General features: G+C 48.1%; 1 protein-coding gene across 1 annotated transcript in view; it reads right to left on the reverse strand.

Moving 5' to 3' along the window:
• Positions 1–246: 246 nt before the first annotated feature.
• Positions 247–20,759, reverse strand: part of TNC (tenascin C) — a 94,021-nt gene continuing 73,508 nt past the window's right edge. Inside the window, 11 exon segments of the mRNA XM_079926013.1 lie at positions 247–947; positions 3,507–3,670; positions 6,466–6,627; positions 7,503–7,599; positions 8,370–8,521; positions 10,101–10,233; positions 13,485–13,615; positions 14,380–14,523; positions 16,339–16,458; positions 18,288–18,431; positions 19,584–19,706. Of these exon segments, the coding sequence (XP_079782139.1) occupies positions 837–947; positions 3,507–3,670; positions 6,466–6,627; positions 7,503–7,599; positions 8,370–8,521; positions 10,101–10,233; positions 13,485–13,615; positions 14,380–14,523; positions 16,339–16,458; positions 18,288–18,431; positions 19,584–19,706 (1,481 nt within the window). The 3' untranslated portion in view covers positions 247–836.

The following is a 20,759-nucleotide window of genomic DNA, read 5'->3' on the forward strand; positions in this document are numbered from 1 at the left end:
AGCTGTATCTTAAGTTATAAGCTTTTCCCAAACTTATACAGCTTTGTTCAAAACTGTTTTCCTCTCTCCCAGCCTGTAGTCTCCCTTTCCTTCTTCCCCTCCTGCTTGGCCATCATCCCTCCTTTCCTCTCCCTTCCAACATCCCTCCTTTGCTCAAATATATTGGTGGAATTTGGTGGCTTTGGTGGAATCCAGGCTCGACAATGAAAGGAAAACCAATGGCCAAATTTAAAAGTACTTGTGCTTTTATTAAACAAAAAAAAAATACAATCAGGTACTGTCCAGATGTGTTTTGGAAAGGAAGATCTGTTTAAAAATCCTTAGTTTACATCATCATCATCATTATTATATTAATAACATTAATCATATCCTTAAAATCGAAACAGTATTGCTTTTCTGAAATGTAAAAAAAGGGACGGCTTCAAGACACACATTGAATCACTGCTAACAAAAATAATGATAATTAATTATACAGCTTTGTGTAAAATATAGCTGGTTCTAAAACAAACTACCACTGTACAGCCTACCCCGCTCTCATTCCCGGAGCCACCCAAGAGAAGGAAAATCATTGTGATGCTGTCACTGGAAGACTTTTGCTGAATCAAACAACAAAATGGAAACCTGTTGGACACTGTGGTCTTTGGTGTGAAGGGAAGTCATCGCAGAGTGGGTGAGGCCAGCGCTGCCGCCGCTGGCCTGGGTAATCCATGGTCAACTTTAGCTCCTGCCAGATGCCCAGGTGTGGCTTAATGGTCAGACTGCTCACATCGATGCTTTGGTAACATTATTTTCGTTCTCTGGGCCCTACTCTTCTCTCCCCCAGTTGTCCCCAGAATTTATGCCCGTTTGCGCCTGCCTTCGAGGTTTCGGAAGTTGCTGGGTCTCAGCTTCATCTCAGCAAACTGGATTGAATACTCGTGGCCCTTCCAGTGGAACCAGTTAACACCCTGTGAAAAAGAGAAGACCTTCAGATTGGTTTCCACCAGGCAAGGTGTTCACCGACCATCGCTGTCTCGTTGACGGAACAAGACGAGTTCTGTTTCAACTAGACCGTTTGGTAGTTCCCAGCTGTCTCTTGCCAATCCGTTTGTTGATCTGTGTAGTGAAAACTTTCAGAGGGGCTGGCTGACTCAGACTCAGTTTTTTTACTTTAGGCAGAAGTCACCTGAGTTTGCATTGAGCTTTGATCTGCCATCTTGAAATACAGTGGTGGCTGATGAAACTTACCGTCACTAGGACTGGGTGCTGCAGGAATTCGGATCATGATTGGAGCTTACAGAATTGAGTAGCTATATGCAGGGGTGTCTACACTTCACAGGATTCCTATGGAGTGTTTTAATAGGGGTTCCTATGGAACGGCACAAAGAGCAAATACGTGGACACAAGTTTTGCAACCTGACATATAAGGTTAAATCTTAGTGCTCTTACTTGAGAGATATAAATGAACAAGTTATCAAAACGTTCTGGGCCTCAGTTTCATTATTTTTTTCTTAAGGCCCAATAATGCTAACCTTGGCAGGATGCTGTGAAGATTAACTGGGTCAGTAAAGGAGCTGCCACAGTGCTGGAAACATCATAGGTGCTCCGTAAATACTCTTCCCCAATCTCAAGAAGGGAGAGATATTCTCGGAATTTTGGCCAAAGATTTTCCCCAAGGAAAGACTATATTTGCTTCCGGGCCTCCTGGTTCCAGGTCTGACTCTTTAGCAAAGTCTACAGATGGTAGACTCTGCCCATGGAATCCCACAGACCCCTTGTCCTACTGGGCGTGGGGGTCAGCTTCAGAGAATCCTCCTATAAGGCCTCCACCCTGCGCACTGACACCTCTTCTCTTTAAGCTTCATAGGGCTGGGAGGGAACATGTCCACAGAGGAGATGATGGCTGGTGAAATGAGGGAAAATATCGATGTTTTGTTTGATTGTAATTTTTTGGCATTGACTGGTATTGGACAGTCTCTGTATCTGACAGGGGGATGGGATTTGAGAAGCGCTGACTCATTTTATGGGCAAATGTGTCTGTAATTACTCAACCTGGTCCTTGTGCTGCCTTCCTCTGCCCTCGTTCTCCCCTCTGATAGAGGTTCAGAGCTGGAAGCAAGCCCTCCTCGTACTATGGTGGAGACTGAAGGCAGAGGGGAAAGTGACTTCACGGAGGCCACACGGAGCCAGAGCTGGGACTGAACTCCCATAATTGTTCTGTGGTCTTTAACGTCATCTCCTTCTTCCAAAATTGGATGGAAAAAGAAGTTTCCTCTTGGCATGTAGCTTTTTCTCCCCCTCCCAAAGGACTTTGTGTTACACTGGTGTTAGGGGACAAGGAGACAAAGGCAGTACAGCAGCTCTCAGAGTGGACGTGCTATTGAGGCCACATGATAAGATGGAGAAAACACAGGACTGGCGTCCAGAGGTGTCCTTCAAGTCTTCCCTCCTCTGTCAAATAGGCATGAAAAGCCATGTCCTGGTCCCCTTACAGAGTAAAAGTGGTGCACATGGGAGACAAGGCGAGAATGCTTTGAAAAGTGTCAGAAATTATGTCAAAGTAAGGTCTGCACTTAAGGTCACGACAAGCATTTGCTGGTAGTCAAGTCAACATAAACACATGTATCAAAATCATTAATAGCAGAGAGCAGCATGTAAAAACAAAAAAAACAAAAAAAACCAACAGCAAAAGTGTAAATAAGCAAGATGACGAGATGCTGCTTCCCGCCCGGGACCACCCATCAGAACTCCTGGGGCTGTTCGGTGTGATTTGTACCTTTGCCTTTTTACAAAGGGATCCCAGGTTGCAGACTGGGTAGGAGTTGCTGAGGCCCAGCCCAGGGTGATCAGTCTGGGTGAATACCCGTCCTTCCTCCCTGGAGCAGGGATGGCCGCTGAGAAGGACCATCATGGTTAAGCAGCTGGGCCCACTAGACTTTGCCCACTTTTCAGGCACCTGCTCGTGCAGGCAGGACTCAGTGTGAGATGGTGGTTGAATTTGGTTTTGCTCACTTATCTCCACAGGGAATCTAAAAAATCCTTTTCTATGATTGCAGAAATTGTGTCACAGCATCCTGTGTGGTGCAGGGAAATTTGGAGAGCTGGAAGGTTTGACTCTGCCTCCAGCTTTGCTCTGTGACCTCAGGGAAGTCACCTTTTTCTGGAACTCGATCTTAGGAATCAGAAAAGGAAGGGACTTAAAATCTGTGGTCTTTGCTCTGAGATGTTCTTGGGGTGCTGGAGGTGCCTCTACGCCAGGGTGGGGAAGCAGCGCCCTGGGCCTGCATCACCCCTGGTTCACCTAGATGGCCTCTACTTTCATCTGTTTCCTTCTGGGGTTCAGACAAAGACTTAATTTGAGGAAAGCTGGCTACGCTTGGTGTCTCCCTGACCAGTGGTTCTCCTTGGGATCTTCGTGGGTTAAGACATGCTATCTCTGTGATCTCTCCTGGCCTGCGGTCTCATGGGGATCTCTCCCTCCTGGCCTGCTGGCCTCAGCCCTGCCCAGGGCCTCACTGTCTGCTCACCTGACTGTGGTTATTGTCCCCGTATCTCCCCATCAGGTTGACGCGGTGGCAGTTCTTGTACCAGAAAGCCCCCTTGTAGGACAGGGCACAGTTGGTGATGGCCGAGTCTGTGTCCTTGTCAAAGGTGGAGAAGGATCTGCCATTGTGGTAGGCCATGGAGTCACCTGGGAGAGAGAAAGCACAGACTGAGAGCCCAGCTGGAGCTCCCTGTGGGCTGTGAAGGGCAGCGCCAGGGTGACGGCTGAAGGGCCCTGGGGTGGGCCGGCCTCAAACACTGGACCCCGAATTCGGATCCAGCGTGGGCCTGGATAGGACATGAGTGTCATCCCCGAGCCTCGTTTCTGATAGAAGCAGCATAAAGTGGTAGAAGGTAGAAGGTACAGGTGGCTTTGGAGGATCTAGCTCCAATCCCATCTCTTTCACTCTTAGCTGTGACCCTGCACAGGTCAAGCCTCTTGCTGAACCTCAGTTTTCCTATCTGTAGAATGGAACTAGCACATTGATTTGATCCACCTCAGAGGGCTGTTGGAGCAATGGATACGAAGGTGTACACTAAACAGGTAGTGTGGTGTGCAAACGGTCATGATTGTCGCTATATTTTTTTTTTTTTGCGGTACGTGGGCCTCTCACAGTTGTGGCCTCTCCCGTTGCGGAGCACAGGCTCCGGACGTGCAGGCTCAGCGGCCATGGATCATGGGCCCAGCCGCTCTGCGGCATGTGGGATCTTCCCGGACCGGGGCACGAACCCGTGTCCCCTGCATCAGCAGGAGGACTCTCAACCACTGCGCCACCAGGGAAGCCCGATTGTTGCTATTTTTATGATTGTGTTTGCATTCACTGTACGTAAAGGAACTCAGAGAGTAAGGTGGGAAATTTGTATTCAGTAATGGTGTGCTTTCCCCTCAAATGCAAGTATTCAGAGCCATACTTTAAAACAATTCTTTTCGTGCATTTATTTATTTATTGTCTATTTATTCATTAATTCACATTCACTCACTTATTCACTCACCCATCTAATATTTATCAAGTTCTAGTATGAGTTTAGTTTTCCACTCTGCCATGCTGGTTTTCCAGAGCTATCCTGAGACAGTCTATCTTGAGTCTCAGCCTACAGAGCCATACTTATAATCAAACCTTTCGGGTTTTAGATGTCACCGAATAGCTTGTATATCGTACAGTTATTTTTCAAAGTGTTTATGGGACCAGTTTTCCCTGATTCTTAGACAAAAAGTCCATGTATATATAGTGCTATATGGGAATCTAGTTTGCAATTGAATATATTGAATTTTAGGAGCATTTAAGTGCCATTTCTTTCTGTGTCCCCTCACTCCCAGCCCTGGTCAATGCAGTGCAGAAAGATTTCAAGACATCAAGGCATTCTATCCTGATATTTTGGAGCAAGTTGTCAGAGGGACTCGGGTGCCTTGGTAACTGATGAAGCTATCAAGAGCATGAGGATGGCAGCTAGATATTGATGAAACAAGATGCTTTCCTGTGGAGGGGCTGCTTGCCATCGATACGCACAGGAGGATGTAGCCCCAAGGGTTAGCTCAGTGCAGGGGCATAACATGGCTCATTTTCTGTTGGAAATACAGAAAGAGGTGGGTGGAGGCCACCTTCCCGCCCCTCGGTGCCTGTGCTTGCCCTGTAACAGTATCCTCCTTGCCTGAAGCCATCTCAACAAAAGAGGTATTTATTGCCAGGTAATAAAATGTCAGAATTCTTTGAGGGATGCAAGAATGAAAACAGTTTTCACCCCTGCGTCTCTGTCTTCATTTCCACCAGACTGATCTCTAAAGAGCTCTGTCTTTCATTAGGTTGAGCCTGGCTTTTGGCAAATCTTGCGTGGAGGCTTTTCCCATTATGGATGCATTCTTTCAGGGCTGAGAGGTTGGGAATGTGCTACAGCATCTGTCTCTTCTGTTTCAATAAACGTAACTGAAAACCACCCCAAAGTGGGCAAGGGGTGACATGGCGTGGTCACGGTCTTACACCTGATCCCCCTTGTTACCAAGAATACTCGTCAGCAGCCAGGCTTGTACCGTGGGCCCACCGTCCACAGGCTCTTACAGCTGTTCTCTGAGCCTCAGTTTCCTCATCTGTATAATAGCAATATCACCTGGAGATATATATATATATAATTTTTTTTTTTTTGGTGAGACCTAAAAGAGGGTAATGATATGAAGTATCTGCAAAAGAAGCTGCTACCTGGTGGGCCTGAATGCATATCGTTTCCTTATTTGTTTCTCCTATGATGTGGTGTCAGAAAACCACACAAAGGCCATTTCAAGGCAAAGAAACCTTCAAAACCCAAACCAGGTTATGTGCCAGTCAAGGAGTGAAGGACTGCTGGAGAGGTGGTGAGCTCCTGGTCATGGGGGTGTGCAGGCCGAGGCTGGATGGCCACGTGGCAGGAATGTCTTAGAAGAGATTCCTCCAGCTGGGTGATGGAGTGGACTGTCTGCTACTCAAAGTACAGGCCACAGACCAGCAAAGCCACCAACAGTGGCATCATGTGGGAACTCAGCAGAAATGCAGCATCTTGATTTCACCCTGGACATACTGTGTCAGCACACTCACAGGCTCCCCCAGTGGGTCATATGTGTGTCACAAATTGAGAAGCACAGCAGTAGATGAGTATTAAGGCTCCCAAGAGACTGCTTTTTTCTCAGTCTAAAACAGATCTCTAAACATGGCTAAGAAAAAGACATATTTTGAGTGACAATAGCTACAAGTCCGTCCTGATTGTCCTAATTCCCAACCTACTCTATGTTTTGGTGACCAGAATATCTACCCAACCTTGTTCAACTGTAGTTCTGCTGGTTGGCACCTAGTAGGGATTCAATTATTTGTCGATAAACAGATGGACCCATGAAGGAAGGAATGAGGAGTGGAGGAGCTGGCTGAAAACCCGAGAAGCTTTTGCGGTTCCCTGGGCTCTGAGGATGTCTGTCCATACCTGCTGTCCCGCTGTACCCCTCCACCTTCAGCCGGTAGCGAGTCCGGGCGTCTCCCACGCTGAACTTGTCGTAGACGGCGTAGGCTGACTGCCCGTGGTCCCGCAGGTCCACCCGGAGCTCGTACTGCCCTTGGGCTGTGATTTTGTTCAGGGTGTCCAGCCCTGTGGACGACAGGCAAGGGGTTGCCTAAGAAGCGCAGTGACCAAGGCCCTCATTCCTACGCACCCCGTAAGAGCAGCGGCCGTGTGTGCTCGAAAGAGGTTTGCGTCGCGCCTGGGCTTGCAGCTTGGTTTGCTCTTTGCTGCTGCGACACCAGGTGAGATATATACGGTTTCTGGGCCTCAGCTAAAATTGTGTTGACATCTTTGCCCTGCCAACCGCCTAACGTATTATGAAGATAAAGGAGATAAGGTGGAGCGCGCACCTTTTAAACTCTGCAGCTCCTTACAAGTGAAAGGCGATGGAGGACAGGGACGGACATTCCCTGGCCTGGGTGCTGGAACGTAGGACGGCGCCCTGTGCCGGTCGCTTGTTGCAGTGTGGGCTGCGTGGATGGATGGATGGGTGATGGCATTGTCGTGTTGGCTTGGGAGAGTTCACACTGCAGCTCAGCTCTTGATTGGCTAGATATGGCCAGCAGCGTAACCTCTCTGAGGCTCTGTTTTCCCAGGTGCGTGCAAGATAGGAATTTTGTACCTTGTGGGGTGCTATGAGACTTAGAGGTTGTGGCCCTGAGGGACTTAGCATAGGATGGAAGCAGTGAAGGACATCAGTGAGGATAATTCTCTAAATGGCCCAGTGATTGACTTGAGGCTAGGCTAGGCCTGGCTAGTGGCTCTCCTTTGGCTGGATTTTTATTTTTAATGACCCAGAGAATTTAAAGTCTTTCCATAGAGAATTTGACACCCTGTGTCGCCCACCAGAGCTATTGTTTCCTCGTAACCCATTTCCTCTCCCACAGTTCGCTGTGGGTTAGGACAGATGACAAGGAGGACAGAAATGGACATTTGGGACACAAACACGCAGGCTGTATTACCAAGCCAGAATTCTTCTTTTAGGTCCCCAAATCCAGCAGTGTAGGCCTTCCAGTTTCGATAGAAATCTTCACGTCCATTTTTGCGTCTCAGGAACACCTATAAACATAACCAATGAATCTGGGTGCGCTTAAGCTATTGAAGGAAAGAGAAGACCTCTTTCTGAGAGGAAGAAACATCCACTGTAGGAAAAGCACCCGTCCCCACCTCTGTCCTCACTAGTTCGCCACGTGACTCAGTGCACGTCGCCTCCCCTCTCTGAGTCTCAGTGTTCTCACCCGAAACATACAGATTAGTAAGACCACCACCCAGCTTTGGGTGACTGTGATGTGCCAGCGTAGGTTCGTCACGTGTAACACACGAACCCCTCTGGTGTGGGCTGCTGACAGTGGAGGAGGCCGTGCCTGTGGGGGCCGGAGGCACACGGGACCTCAGCGAACCTTCTGCTCCACTTTGCTGCCCATCTAAAACTGCTCTAAGAAAGAAAGTTTAATAATTAAAAAGCATACTACCCAGCTCATATGGCAACGGGATGGAAATAATTCATGTAAAACCCTTCGCACAGTGCCTGGTAGATGGCCAACGTTAAGTCATAAACGTAAGGGGCTCGATGACCACTGCCATTTATAGATCACAGAGTTTTTTGAGGATCAAATGAGATAAATGACGGGGAAACAGGGGAGCTGGTTTTTAGGCTCAGCTGCTTTCCCATTACTTTGAGAGAGAATCCCTGAGTGTCTCCATGTGACAGGCGCTGTCTTGGAGAGCTCCTGCACATTAGCGTCGGAGGGCACGGGGAGGACCGCGGCCTCTCCTCTGCCCCCATCCCCCTGCCGGAGAGCTCTGGAGTCTGTCTCCATGATACTCACGATCCATCCACCCCCGTCAGAGGTCATGTCACAGAAGACTTCCTGCTTTTGGGTCTTGTTGTTGTTCAGATAAACGGTGTAGACGCCAGAGGTCGTGTCTCCATTCAGCATGGCTTGGGAGCAGTCCCTGGGGAATGGGTACAGGACTCCAGCTGCGGGATGAGAAGGAAGAGTGGCTCTCTCAGAGCGGGACTGGGGCAGGGGCTTTCAGGTCGCAGCTCGAGTGCTCACTGACTAGACGCCTCTGGGCAAGCAGCCCCACCTCTCTGAGGCTCTGTTCTCTCACGCGCAAGATGGGGATTAAAGCCATTTTGCGGGGGGTGCGGTGAGGCTTAGAGGTTACGGATAAAAGGGACCCAGTTCAGTCTCTTATACTGATGGAAGTCACCAGTGATATCAGTGGGAGGAGAGCTGAACCGCTGTGAGGGCCATGTGTCAGGTAGCACCCAATGAACACCCAGGTGCTGGCCAGGATGGCTGGGTCTCCAGCACCCGGCTGGTGGCTCACTGTGGGTGAGGACCCTCTGCCAGGCTGGATGCATCTCAGGCTCTTCAGAGGATCCTGAAGCCAAAGACAAGGGTTCTAAGCCCTGAACTTGCCCCTGCCTTGCCTTCTGAGCCCGGGGACCTGAGAGGGCTAACACAAGCATGCCTGGGGAACTTCCACGTGTATAATGTGGTGCAAAAATTAAAAACTCGATAGCAGTGAGTGATCTTGGGGCTGTGCTTAGCAGGTGGGCTTGAGAACTGACGGCAGTAGCAGCTCTTTGTTCTGGTCCGACCTCCTCACTGTACTTTACCTTCACCTGAGGTTGTTTCGTTAGCAGTTTTCTTGTCTGTTTCACAGCCCTAGTCTGGGAGCATCTTTAGGGCACACTGGTATTTTTTGTGCTCCTAACACGTGCCGTGAGATCTGGCAAAGAGGTGCTTTTGTCCCTTCCCCTCCCTCAGCAGGTGTGTGTAGAGGGACTAGAGTGAAGTGCGAAGGGCGGGAGACAGCGCCGGGATACACTCCATTTACCCAGGTTCAGGGCTCTGCAAAGACCCCCTCCTCCCTTCCTCAGAGAAGCATGCTTCCTCTTCACCAATGGAGCGCTTGCCCATTTGCCACCTGCAGAGGAGACCTAGTGGCCGGGTGTGGAGGTGGTTCCCTGGTCCTGGGACACCTGAACCCAGATCTGACTCCAACTCATGGTGTAACCCTGAGCAGGTCATTTAGTCTCTGGGAGCCTCTGTTTTCCCACCAGAAAACTGGGCATGATTATCCTGGCCCAACGTACCAGCTTCGTGGGAGGACTGTTGGTGATTCTGAATATGAACAGGCTTTGTAAATGCCTGAAGGAGAACACTGAGCTTATAATGAGCCTTGACAAGGGCTACCCACTGGGCTGGGAGTTCAAATACAATACAGAGATTCTCACACGGTCCTCATGAAGAAGGGATAGTTATTAACCCCATTATACAGATGAAGAAACTGAGGCTCGTAGAATGGCAGTAACTTTCCTCAGTCACGCAGAGCAAATGGTGGAGATGGGGAATGAATCCAGCTGTTCTCACTGCTGGCCCTCCTTCCCTTTCACCACGAGGCCTGTAACCTCCTGCATCCACATTGCTCTAGCTTTTCCGGTAATAGCGGGGAATTGATTCTTTTCAGAAATTTGATGGAAACATTTAAAGTAGCAGTTAGAGGAGAAGTGGAGGGTTGGTTCAGTCTCCTCCGGAGCCCCTTACTTGTGGTGAAGGTGGTCTTGATGATCTTGCTTCTCAGGGGCCCATTCAGTGCCTGGATCTTGGCCATGTAGTGGGTGGATGGGCTCAGCTCTGCCAGGCTATAAGAGGTGGTGTCTGGATCCACAACAACCTCCTAAGGGCAGAAGAAAAATATAATAGCTTTTGGCCACATAAATCCTCAGAGTACAGATGATGCATTCACTTATTCACCCATCCGTTAATTTCTTCATTCAGCAAGAATCCGCTGAGTCCCACTCTGTGCCAGGCTCCATGCTCACTTCAGGGCTTCAGACATGGGGAGAGTGCAGCATGAGCAAAGCTCCTGGGGCCAGAAGGGGCAGAGCAAATTCAAGTAATATGAGGAGGCAGCGACCTACCTCAGCCACACTTCAGTTAGGGAAGCCGTGGAAGAGGTGGGCGAAGACCAGATTACAAAGGGCCTTAAGTGCCAAGCTATGGAATTTGAAGCTTATCATGATAAGGAATGGAGGTTTTTGAAAGTTTTTTGAAAAAGGGAATGCCGTGATCTCAGCTTCATCTGGTAGGAAGATGAATCACACAAAGGGCAAAGGTTTAGACTTTGAGACCAGTTAAGTCAGTGGTCCCTAATATGGCTCTTTTTCACAGATCTCTGGGGAGCTTTAAAATAAAACAGTGCCTGGGCTTCATCCTAGAATGACTGGATCATAAGAGCCAGAAGTGGAGCCTGACCAGGTGCATATTTAAGAAGCTCCCTGGATGATTCTGACGCATAGTCACTCAGGGGGTCTCTTGAGTCAGGAGATGATTACAGCTGCTCAGGAGGCACGGCATGACGACAGCGCAAGCTGACCCAGCATGTCACTTTTCTAGAACAGAGATGTCCAGGAGAGGCAGATGTGTACAGCTGCTGTAGACCTACGCTAACTACACCTGCTGTTGGTGACTGGTCACTGTGCTGCTGTCCAGACGAGGGGGATCGGTTTCAGTTCTGCAGGAGATCCTCCTTCTTTTCAAATCCTCTTTTTACCTTCCAGTGCCTGTAAGATCACCTTTTAGCAGATGACCCTGGTGTCAGGGATGGGAATGCAACCTGCAGTCCTAGTAAAGCAAACACAGCCCACTGGGTTTAGGCAGTAATGAACCAGTGTGGAGGCCCCTGGAAGGTTGTTCGGCATCCTCACAACCGGGAAGGTGAAGTTATCCTGACTTTTCCAGTGCGGCAGGGTTTGAGGGGGTGGGTGTTGGAGGTGTGAGTAGTTTCAAAGAAGCTAAAAGACTTGCACTCACTCCATAATTTGTTGGTGGCAGAGGACGGTCTTGCATCCTGTCTCCTAACGTGCTCTCCAGGACTCTTTCCTCCTCTACCAGGTTGACTTTCTTGAGTGAAACAGATTAAGCTGGGGACTGGTCATGCAGGGAAGTAAACCCGGGTGAGTGCCTATTTGATACCAGTGACCCAGTGACCTTTGTGTGGCCCCCAGGTCTAGTCCTTGGGGAAGAATCAGGTACAAAGCTGGGTTCCTTGAATTACTTGGGGATAAAATTACCTATCAGCTTTCTAAGCTGCTGTTCAAAGTTATTTTCTAGGCAATCAGGGTAGATCGAAATGAGACTCATGAGTTCAGGTAAACAGTGAATCCTAGGATGCCTGACCAGGAAGGGCCCTTAGAGACTGGGGAGTTCAGTGCACTCATTTTACAGATGTGAACACTGACACCCAGAGAAGGCGAGGGACTTGCCTCTGTTCACACAGTGAGTTAGTTCATTGTCACAGCGACTCCAAGAAGGACCGTAATGGTACCTAGAGATGTGTGTCCACTCCTGGTTAAACGTGGCATATTGAACAAGACAGTTTATCTCTACTTGCTTCTGATACCCACTAAAATGAAAGTAAAGGAGATATAAAGTATAAATTCACAAGGATGAGGGAAATGGCAGAGGAGACAGGTACTTGATGTCACCAGAATCTTGATCAGTGGAAAGTGTGGAGTGGTGGAGTGACAGCTGAAGTGACAGAATGGAGAAAGCCAGGAGCTAACTAACCAGTGGGTGCAGCCACAATGCTGCAGAGCCCGGCAAGTTCAGGACTGAAATGTATGCGAAAGCAGAGATGCTTTGAAGGCCAGTGTGGGGCATGGCTGAACAAAGGTTTGTTTAAAACTTTGTATAATAAACAGATCCCCAGCTCTCTCCACCCCCCCAACAGTCCGGGTGACTGTTCTTCCCAGCCCAGATGAGAGGCTGAGGTTTCCCCCCTGGAGAGGCTGAGCCAGAGGGGAGACTCTGGATTCAAATCCATCAGGCCCAGCTGCAAGGGAGGCTCGGGTGCTGCGCTGGAAACAGGAGAAGTGAAGGTGAAGGTGTGTACACAGTGGGAGCCCAGGCTCCTTCTCCAGCAAGGCTCCTGGCAGCCTGCTTCGAAGGAGGTAGAGGATCCTCCAAGGAGACTGATGAGCTTGAGAGAAATAGTTTACAGGCCTGATGCTTGGGAGTCCCCCAAGAAAACTGCTGGGTATTTGCCCAATCACTCTACAGCGAGCCCCATAGTTGGCAAGACCTGTCTGTGCAACTAGACCTCCCAATCGGCTATTTCATTCTTGGCTCCGGTACAAAACGACCAACAGGCATTAGGTGGAAGTCTCCAACATGAAAGATGGAGACCCAAACCAAACCAAACGGCAGCAAACCAGAAAAGAGACCTTGGAGGAAACACTATGTAGGCTGTGGAAGACAAATGCCAAGAACATATATTCTTAGAGATAAAGAGAAGAAGATAACAGGAAATGCAAACGATATGCTAGCAAAAGATCAATGTGCAGAAAAGAAGTAGAAGATCTTGGAAGTATACAGGATGGTGGCCAAAATTAAAAAGTCAAAAACAACTTTAGAAGGTAAAGGTTAGAAAATTTCTTTCGCTTGTGTGATGGTCTAAAGTTATTTCAAATTAAAAAGTAGAAGAAAAAAAATCATGGGTAGGGAATAGAAATAAAAATTGCTGTAAACAGTTGATGTCATAAGAACATGGTGATATATATTTCATTATATAATGGAATGATGCCGTCTGTGAGATAAATGGCAAAGATGCAGAAGAAGCTTTTGGCCTTTGCTCAATAAAACATTTAAGGACAAAGAGTCCAGCTCCTAAAACGTCCTCAAGTCTTGTGAGCAGTGGTTCTTGACCCTGGCTGGCTGTCAAAACTGGAGTCTGGTTAAAATGAGACAGGGAGGCTGCAGCTTATGATTCAGAAGGTCTGGCATGGTGTCCAGTTCCTACTAATTTTTTTCCAGCTCCCCAGTTGCACTGGGAGAGGAGAAACAGCATGCAGATAATTCTTCCCTCCTTTGAGGATCCCGTAAATGTTTCGACCAGCAGTGGGGAGTTTTTTATATACTTCAAGATACCTTGGTTGTACCGTCCACAGATTCATACACCAACAGGTAACCAGTGACAGATGCCCGGGGAGGTCTCCAGGTGAGAACGGCAGTTTCCGACTGAACCTCAGTAGCAGTGAAGTCTCTTGGAGAATCGAGGTCTGGAGAAGATAAGAATTTAATATCAGATAAGTCAGCAGGTGTAGGACAAAGTCCCCAGCTGGGTATCAGGAGGGCTGGGTTCAAGTCCTTTCCCTACCATTGACTTATATGACCTTGGGCAAAACCTTCCCCATCTGTAAATGAAGAGGTTGAGCCAGGTGACCTCCAAAGGCGTCCATTCTCTGTGGTTCATCTCATCCCAAGGGCCACGTTTTCCTGAGCCCAACGGGATATTGACTGGCTTTAGTTGGATTTGGGAAGAAAGACACAGCCATGAACGTAATCAGAAGCCCCCTTGTTTCTGAAGAAGAGGACAGCTGAATGCTGGTAGTGGTGCTTGCCCCTACTCGGAGGACATGGCCTCTGTTTCTCTGCTTCCTGCAGTTTTTAAAAAGATCTCAGTGTATAAAAGCCCAGTGGAGATCTAGGAAAACTTGCCTTTAAAATCTTTCTCTTCAAAATATTTCCCTGCCTAGACCATGGATCATTAAATACTGGGTTTAGGGTCAGCGGGGACTGGGTTTCCACTTATAAAGCCCTCCTCTGAAAATCATTTCCTAGTCCATGGGGAGAGCAAGGTCATTTCAGTGCAAAAGGAAATGGTGTGTTTCTTAAGGTCTTGACGGAGTGGCACCGGTGACTTTAGCCGATGCTGACGTCATCACATTACAGGGAGCTGACTGGGGAAATAAGAGTTGGAGAGGGATACTGTTAAAGATAGAGGCTGTGGGTGGGCATCATCCAGCTCTCGATGTCTTTGTACCTGTCATGAACTTGGTGGTGATAGTTGAGCTCTTTTGGGGCCCCTTCTCTGCAAAGATCCTCAGCGTGTATTCCGTGGCAGGCTCGAGGTTGGTCAGCGCATACTCCACCGTGTTCCCGGACACCTTGCGGGTAATTTCTGGCTCTAAACAGGAAATATACACACCACACCGTGGCAGTCACCAGTCCGCTGTCTGGGCCATCAGCGGACTTGGCCAAGAGCGCACACACCTTCTAACATAGAAAATTTCAGTGACCCTACAGAAAAGCAGGTTTGTTTTCTGAGATGACTCACACTCCTGTCTCTCCCTCTTGAGCAATCACTTCATATACAAAGGATTTATCGTACGGTACTGGAGTTTTCCAGGCACCAAGTCAGAAGGAAGGGGCCCTGGGGGTCAGGAGACTTTTGCACGTGGTGCCACTGGGACAGTGTTGCAGCTGAGGCACAGGACCCAGTTACAGGAGAGCTGCAGGTAACATCTCTAAGACTTGGGCTACTCAAATTTAATTTGTCCCCTTGCTTGCCCTCCCCTTTTTTTTCACTTACTCTCATGTCCTTTTATTTGCCAAATGTCAAATCATTAGGCTGGGGGATCACAAAAATCAGGTGGCGTAGACACACCAGAGCCTGATTACGGGCTCTCAGTCCCACTGGGTCAGGACCAACAGTGGCCCCCAAACCATGGTGCCCAGGGTATATGTGCTTACTTCTTAATCACAGGTGACCAGCTACCCTGAACTGCCAAGGACTAAGAAGTTTCCCAGGGCATGGGACTTTTAAGGCTAAAACTGGGAAGGTCCAGGGCAGAGTGGAATGAGCTGGTCACTCTGTTCATCAGTCATGAGCCCACACCCCCAGCCTCACACACACGTCTGGACTCTAGGGAATTTCTACACTTGCATCCACAATTTCCATGATTCCCACGAACTATACTCTGATTTATTTTAGGTGAGACACCATCATCTCCCCTGACTTGGAAGAGTTTGCTCACAGGGAATATTTAAAAATAGAGAAGTAGAAAGAATAAACCCAAGCATCCCTCTAGCCCCGCCCCATCTTTGCTCTGTCCTCGCAAGGAGCTCTCGTAAGTGGTTGCCGGGGCTGAGTTAAGATTTTCAGAGGCCCCAGCACAGCTCATGGTGCCCTCTCGTATTGTTACTGAAAGTAGAACAATACTGAACCATAAAATATGAAACCCACATATACTTTGAGATTAAAATAACAACATATTTTTTCTAGTCTAGCTCATGACAAAAGTATGGATTTGTTCATTGAAAAGGAATCTTTCCTTCTCTCTTATTTGTATTTAATTTTACCTTCTGGTAGCCTTGGTTTGCTGGTGCCCCAAACAAGTGTTTAATCTCCAACTGAGTAAATTAGCACAGATGGTTGCAAAGACAAGGAAAAATAATTTCTGATTTCTCAATCGGGTCTGCTCTAATGGGCCTTGTCTGTGGCACCCAAGAAGCCTGGGCTCCCCAGAGCGACCTGAAATAGTCTGTTTAAGATTTCAGATTCTGGACTCCTTCTTTGTAAGAGGTGAGAGCTGCTGCCTGGAGAGGGTGACTCACCCTGATGGCAGAGAAACTAGCAGGAGAGGAGGAAGAGGCTGGAGACGCACCCTCTGCTTTTCCTTAAATGGCCTGCTGGCCTCCCGTGATACAACCATGGTTCTGATGCTCGTTCACTTGACAACAAGCAGGGGATGTGGGTAGGACCTCTCTTGCCACCGCCTGAACCGGTGCCTCCACAGCCACCCACCCAGCCCCAGTCCCAGCCCATGAGTCTGTTCTGAGGGGGCAAGTCGAGAGCCACAGGGACGTTGCTGGACTCTCCAGTCTACCCATGCATTTTTGCTACCATGCACCAAGTGTGGCACAAGGAAGGGAGAACAGGAAGAGTTTACTGCAGGACAGACACTCCTCAGGGTGGGGAGGGTCTTGGACACGAGCTTACCTCTCTCCCCTGTGTAGGAGATGACATAATTGTCCACAGGGGCAATGGCCGGCTGCCACGTGGCCAAGGCTTCTGAATCGGTGATGTTGGCTGTCACCAGGCCAGATGGGCCATCCAGAGCTGCAAGGAAAGATGGTGATGTGTTTAAGGGATGGGCAGTCATGGGGTAGGACATCAGACCACAACTGCTCTGCTGTCTACACTGCCCCTGGACTCCAGTACGGGTCCGCGGCCTGTTAGGACCCGAGCTGTCCAGCAGGAGGCGAGTGGCGGGCGAGCGAGCGAAGCTTCATCTGCCGCTGCCCATCGCTCCCCATCGCTCGCATCACCGCCTGAACCATTCCCACCGCCATCCATGGAAAAACTGTCTTCCACGAAACCCGTCCCTGGTGCCCAAAAGGTTGGGGACCGCTGAGCTAGAGGATGTGTGTGAACTGGGTTAGGGGCAGCACTCAATAATTGCAGTTGTTATTAACATGACTATTAAAGCTATTTGGAGTTTTCAATATGATTTCCAAATGACTTGTACTGAGGAAAGATGGATAGTCCTAGAGCCTTGGCCCTTTTAATTCACCACTGCTACAACCCAACATCCCCTTTCTTAGAAACCAACCTAAATATGACTAGTTCCCGCTTTTGTTCACATTTATGACTCAGTTCTCCAGGACGACAGCCCTGGGAGGATGGGGGATGCGGCAGCCACCATCAGCTCATTTTACAAATGAGGTGTCTGGGCCCCAAGAGGTGAAGTGACTGGCCTGAGAGTCAGGAGTTGGTAGAGTGATTTGGGACCCACCCCGTCCACTCTGAGGTCCTTCCTGTCTCATCTTTCACATACAGAATCTCCTTTAACGGATGAGGACAACATGGCCTCCGGAGGAAACAGATCCAGACTTTGCAACCAGTTGCCATGGAGAACCCGTGAATGAAAGATTTCTAGGGGGGAAACGAGGGTCTGTGTGGCAGAGTGTGCAGAACTCTGGGTTCAGACAGGAGGTTTTAATTGCATATTAGCAACCCTTTTAAGACTATTAGGATATTTTTAAACTTTCCTGTGAGGCCCATTCTTTAGATCCTTTAACGGATTAGGCTGGATAATTGCTCATATATCAAAGGATAAATTGTTTAGGAACATGGCTGCCTGAAGAGAAATTTTCCACTTCATTCTCCTTCAATGCCATTCATTATTTTTGCCTCCTTACAGTGTGTTGTACAAATCAGGTTATAACGGGAAAATCATCCTTTATTTTAGAAGAATAGAGAGTTTGTAGTCAGACTGACCTAAGTTCAAATTTGCTTTCAGCATTTACTAGTTATATGGACTTGCCCAAGGCATTTAATTTCCCCAGGTCTCAGTTGTTTCGTCTGTAAAATGGGAAGGGTAATAGCTATAGGGTTGACACTTGAAGGGTTTAGTAACAGGGCCTGAAATACAGTAGCTGCCGGATCCAGAGTAGTTACTTTAGAGTGTCTGCGAGAAACACCTGATTGGAGGGTTCCTCACACTGGTCCTGGCACTATCGGGGAAGGGAAGGAAGTGGATTAATGTGGACAGTCTTGTTTTATATTTGCAGATGCTTTACATATACAGTTCCACGTGATTCTTACAGCTTCCTGCAAAGGAAGCAGAACTGCACCCATTTTACAGAGTAGGGAACTAGACCCTCGAGAAATTAACTGACAGCTCATGTATCTAGAAGCGGCAGGACGTGGGATTTCCACCAGGTCGGCATGACTCCCCAGCTTGTGCTATTTTTCCCCACAATACCCTGGGAAACGGTGGCCCAGGGAGGTTGAGGATGCAGCTCAGAAGAGGCTACAGACGGACCAGAAATGAGACCGCTGGTGCGCCAAATCCAGCCCACTTTCCCCGAGAATTTCCTTAAAAAAAAACCTTTTTTTTCTAGCTTCTGAATCATGAGAAATAATGTTGAAGGTGAGAAAAATACCTGTGGTGAGCATCCCCGAGACAGGCGTGCTTTCTTCAAAGCCCTTCAGGGCGGTGACGCTGACGAGGTACTCCACTCCAGGTAACAGTCTCAGCAGCCTGGTCTGAGTCTTGGTCCCAGCCACAGTTACCACTGAGGGTGTACCTGGAACACAGTAAAAGCAAGACGGCGAAAGGTGAACCTCACTGAAACTTATTCATGGTTGTCTCAAGAATGGGCGTATCCGATTTGGCAGTGAAACTATATCTTTATCCAACACCATTTTCTTGACTTCTCAGTTGCTCCTACCCTCTGGCATAAGAGAAGAGGTTTTTACTTTTTGTATAATGTTTTTTCCATCCATGAAGATGCCAAAAACTGAGCCGGGGAGGAAAAACCGTGAGGTCACAATGTGCTAAACATGGCAAGTTTCCATTCATCAGAGAGCTGGCCATGTTGCACAAATTTTATTTACCTATTTTTCCCACAAAGAATATGGGAAGCTTGCTATATATAGCAAGTATAGCAAGTATATCTGATATATTGAATCCATTGTATTAGCTAAAGAATATATAGACTCATCCCTTACTAGCAGAGATTCTATTATTGAAGAAAATGGTCATGGTCAAGCTTGTACTCTTACATTTATGAAAAAGTCCAAAGTTTATATTTCTTAGAACTTGGGGGCTGGTGAGGAGCGTGTATATCAGCTGGCCAAACTGCCCACAGAGATGCTACCGCATTTCTCTGAAGAGGTTATCAACTATCATCTTTGTATACACTTCCACTAACAGGGAGCTCACTACCTCCCAGAATGTCTTTAGACATATTTGACTATGCTCCCCCCACCCCCTTGGTCTCTTTTATAGCCGGTGTGCTCTGAACTAGAACTCCCAACTCTGCTAAGTCACAGCTTCCCATCCTACTCTGAGACAGACAGATTTTGGGACCAAGAGGTAACACCTCACCTATATCCAGGTTAAGACCAGCTTTGCAGATGAGTGCGTTCAAAGAGAAAAAGGCCAATGGATTTAGAGTCTTCTGTCATTGTGTGAAAACATTATTGGGGATCTACAGCTCATAGAACTTTAAGACTATGAGCCTGGCAACGATCTTCATAACATGACCCTTCACAAAATAGTTTCTTCCAAGGGTCTCATAGGACTCTACAAATGAAGTCTCTCCAGATGATCTCAACTATAAAGAAGCAGTTTTCTTTGGCCACGATGTTTGGGAGGATGGGATTATCAGGGTCTCTTCACTGTTCCACCCAAACCCTCCAGATCGTCCTCCCTCTCCCCTCCCCAAGTGCCCTACCTCCTGCAGTGGGTACAGAGGTAACCCGGAAGCTCTCCACCTGGGTAGTGGGTGCCTTCCAGCTGACAGTGGCTGAGTTTTCAGTGATGTCTGAGAAAACGATTTCCTTCGGGGAGCCCATGGCTGTTGAGGAAAGAGCACAGGAGAAACCCAGAAACGGTTAAGTATCTTGCTCATCAGCGATCCTTCCCAAATTCCTCATCCATGAAAACTCAGTCCCTAGTTTATGTCCCAGCCAAGCCTTTAGGATGGAGAATGTGGTGATCTGTGATTAGGTTACGACTTGATGGAAACAATTGTTCTTTCATTCAGGTACAGGGCCCAGAGCTGTAGGGCTGCCGTTTGGTTTCATTCAAGAACGTTAGTTAGCACCATAGCTGACATCTAAGGGAGTGAGGGCGGTTTCACAGCTTGGAATACACCCTCCTTTAAGTTTTGATGTTTAGCAATTTTTCATATCTTTGCTTTGTAGTTCCTTTTATTAAATGATACCAAGACTTGACAATTGTACAGTTCTTTGCAATTTATAAGGATTAACCCTCATTTAGAAACCACTGAGGTGTGGTTGTAGCCATTTTACAGAGGACTAAACTGAGGCTAAGTTCTCCAATGAACATTCTTGTGATATGACCTTTCTAAGTCCCAGGAGCAGAGCTGAGCACAGCCCTGGGATCTTGGAAATAATGTTCACATGGAAACTGACCTCGACAAACCCATTCCCAGAACTGGATGGAGGTCCAGAGCCAGAGGAGCAACCTCAGACCTTTCAGCAAAGCAAACACCCCTTGGATATTGGGTCTACCTGGGGGAAAGCCATGCCTGAGGGACGGTTCCTGCTACGTAAATGCCTCCCCCGCAAACCCAGTTTCCTTTGGTTCTTCCCTGTGTAGTTTTTGGCTTAGCGTTTTGCCCTCTTCAGCTGACCACGCTTAACCATAGAATTCAGGAAACAATTTTCAGGTCTCCAGGGAACTCATTTCCTCATCTTTTCCCCTCTGCATCCCACATTGATCGTTCAGTTCTGAAACCCACAGCCCACTTTGGGGAGCTTTTTTTCTCTCTATTTCTGTCTTTTTCTCTCCTCCTACGGCGTTCTCCTGTGACCTGCTAGCCACCCTCAGATTCTGTGGCTGCCTGGGGTGTTGCCCTCTCCTTAGAAAGCTTTGGAAGCCACAG

This window comes from Stenella coeruleoalba, assembly GCF_951394435.1.
Source record: "Stenella coeruleoalba genome assembly, chromosome: 7".
In the NCBI taxonomy this organism is placed as follows: domain Eukaryota; kingdom Metazoa; phylum Chordata; class Mammalia; order Artiodactyla; family Delphinidae; genus Stenella; species Stenella coeruleoalba.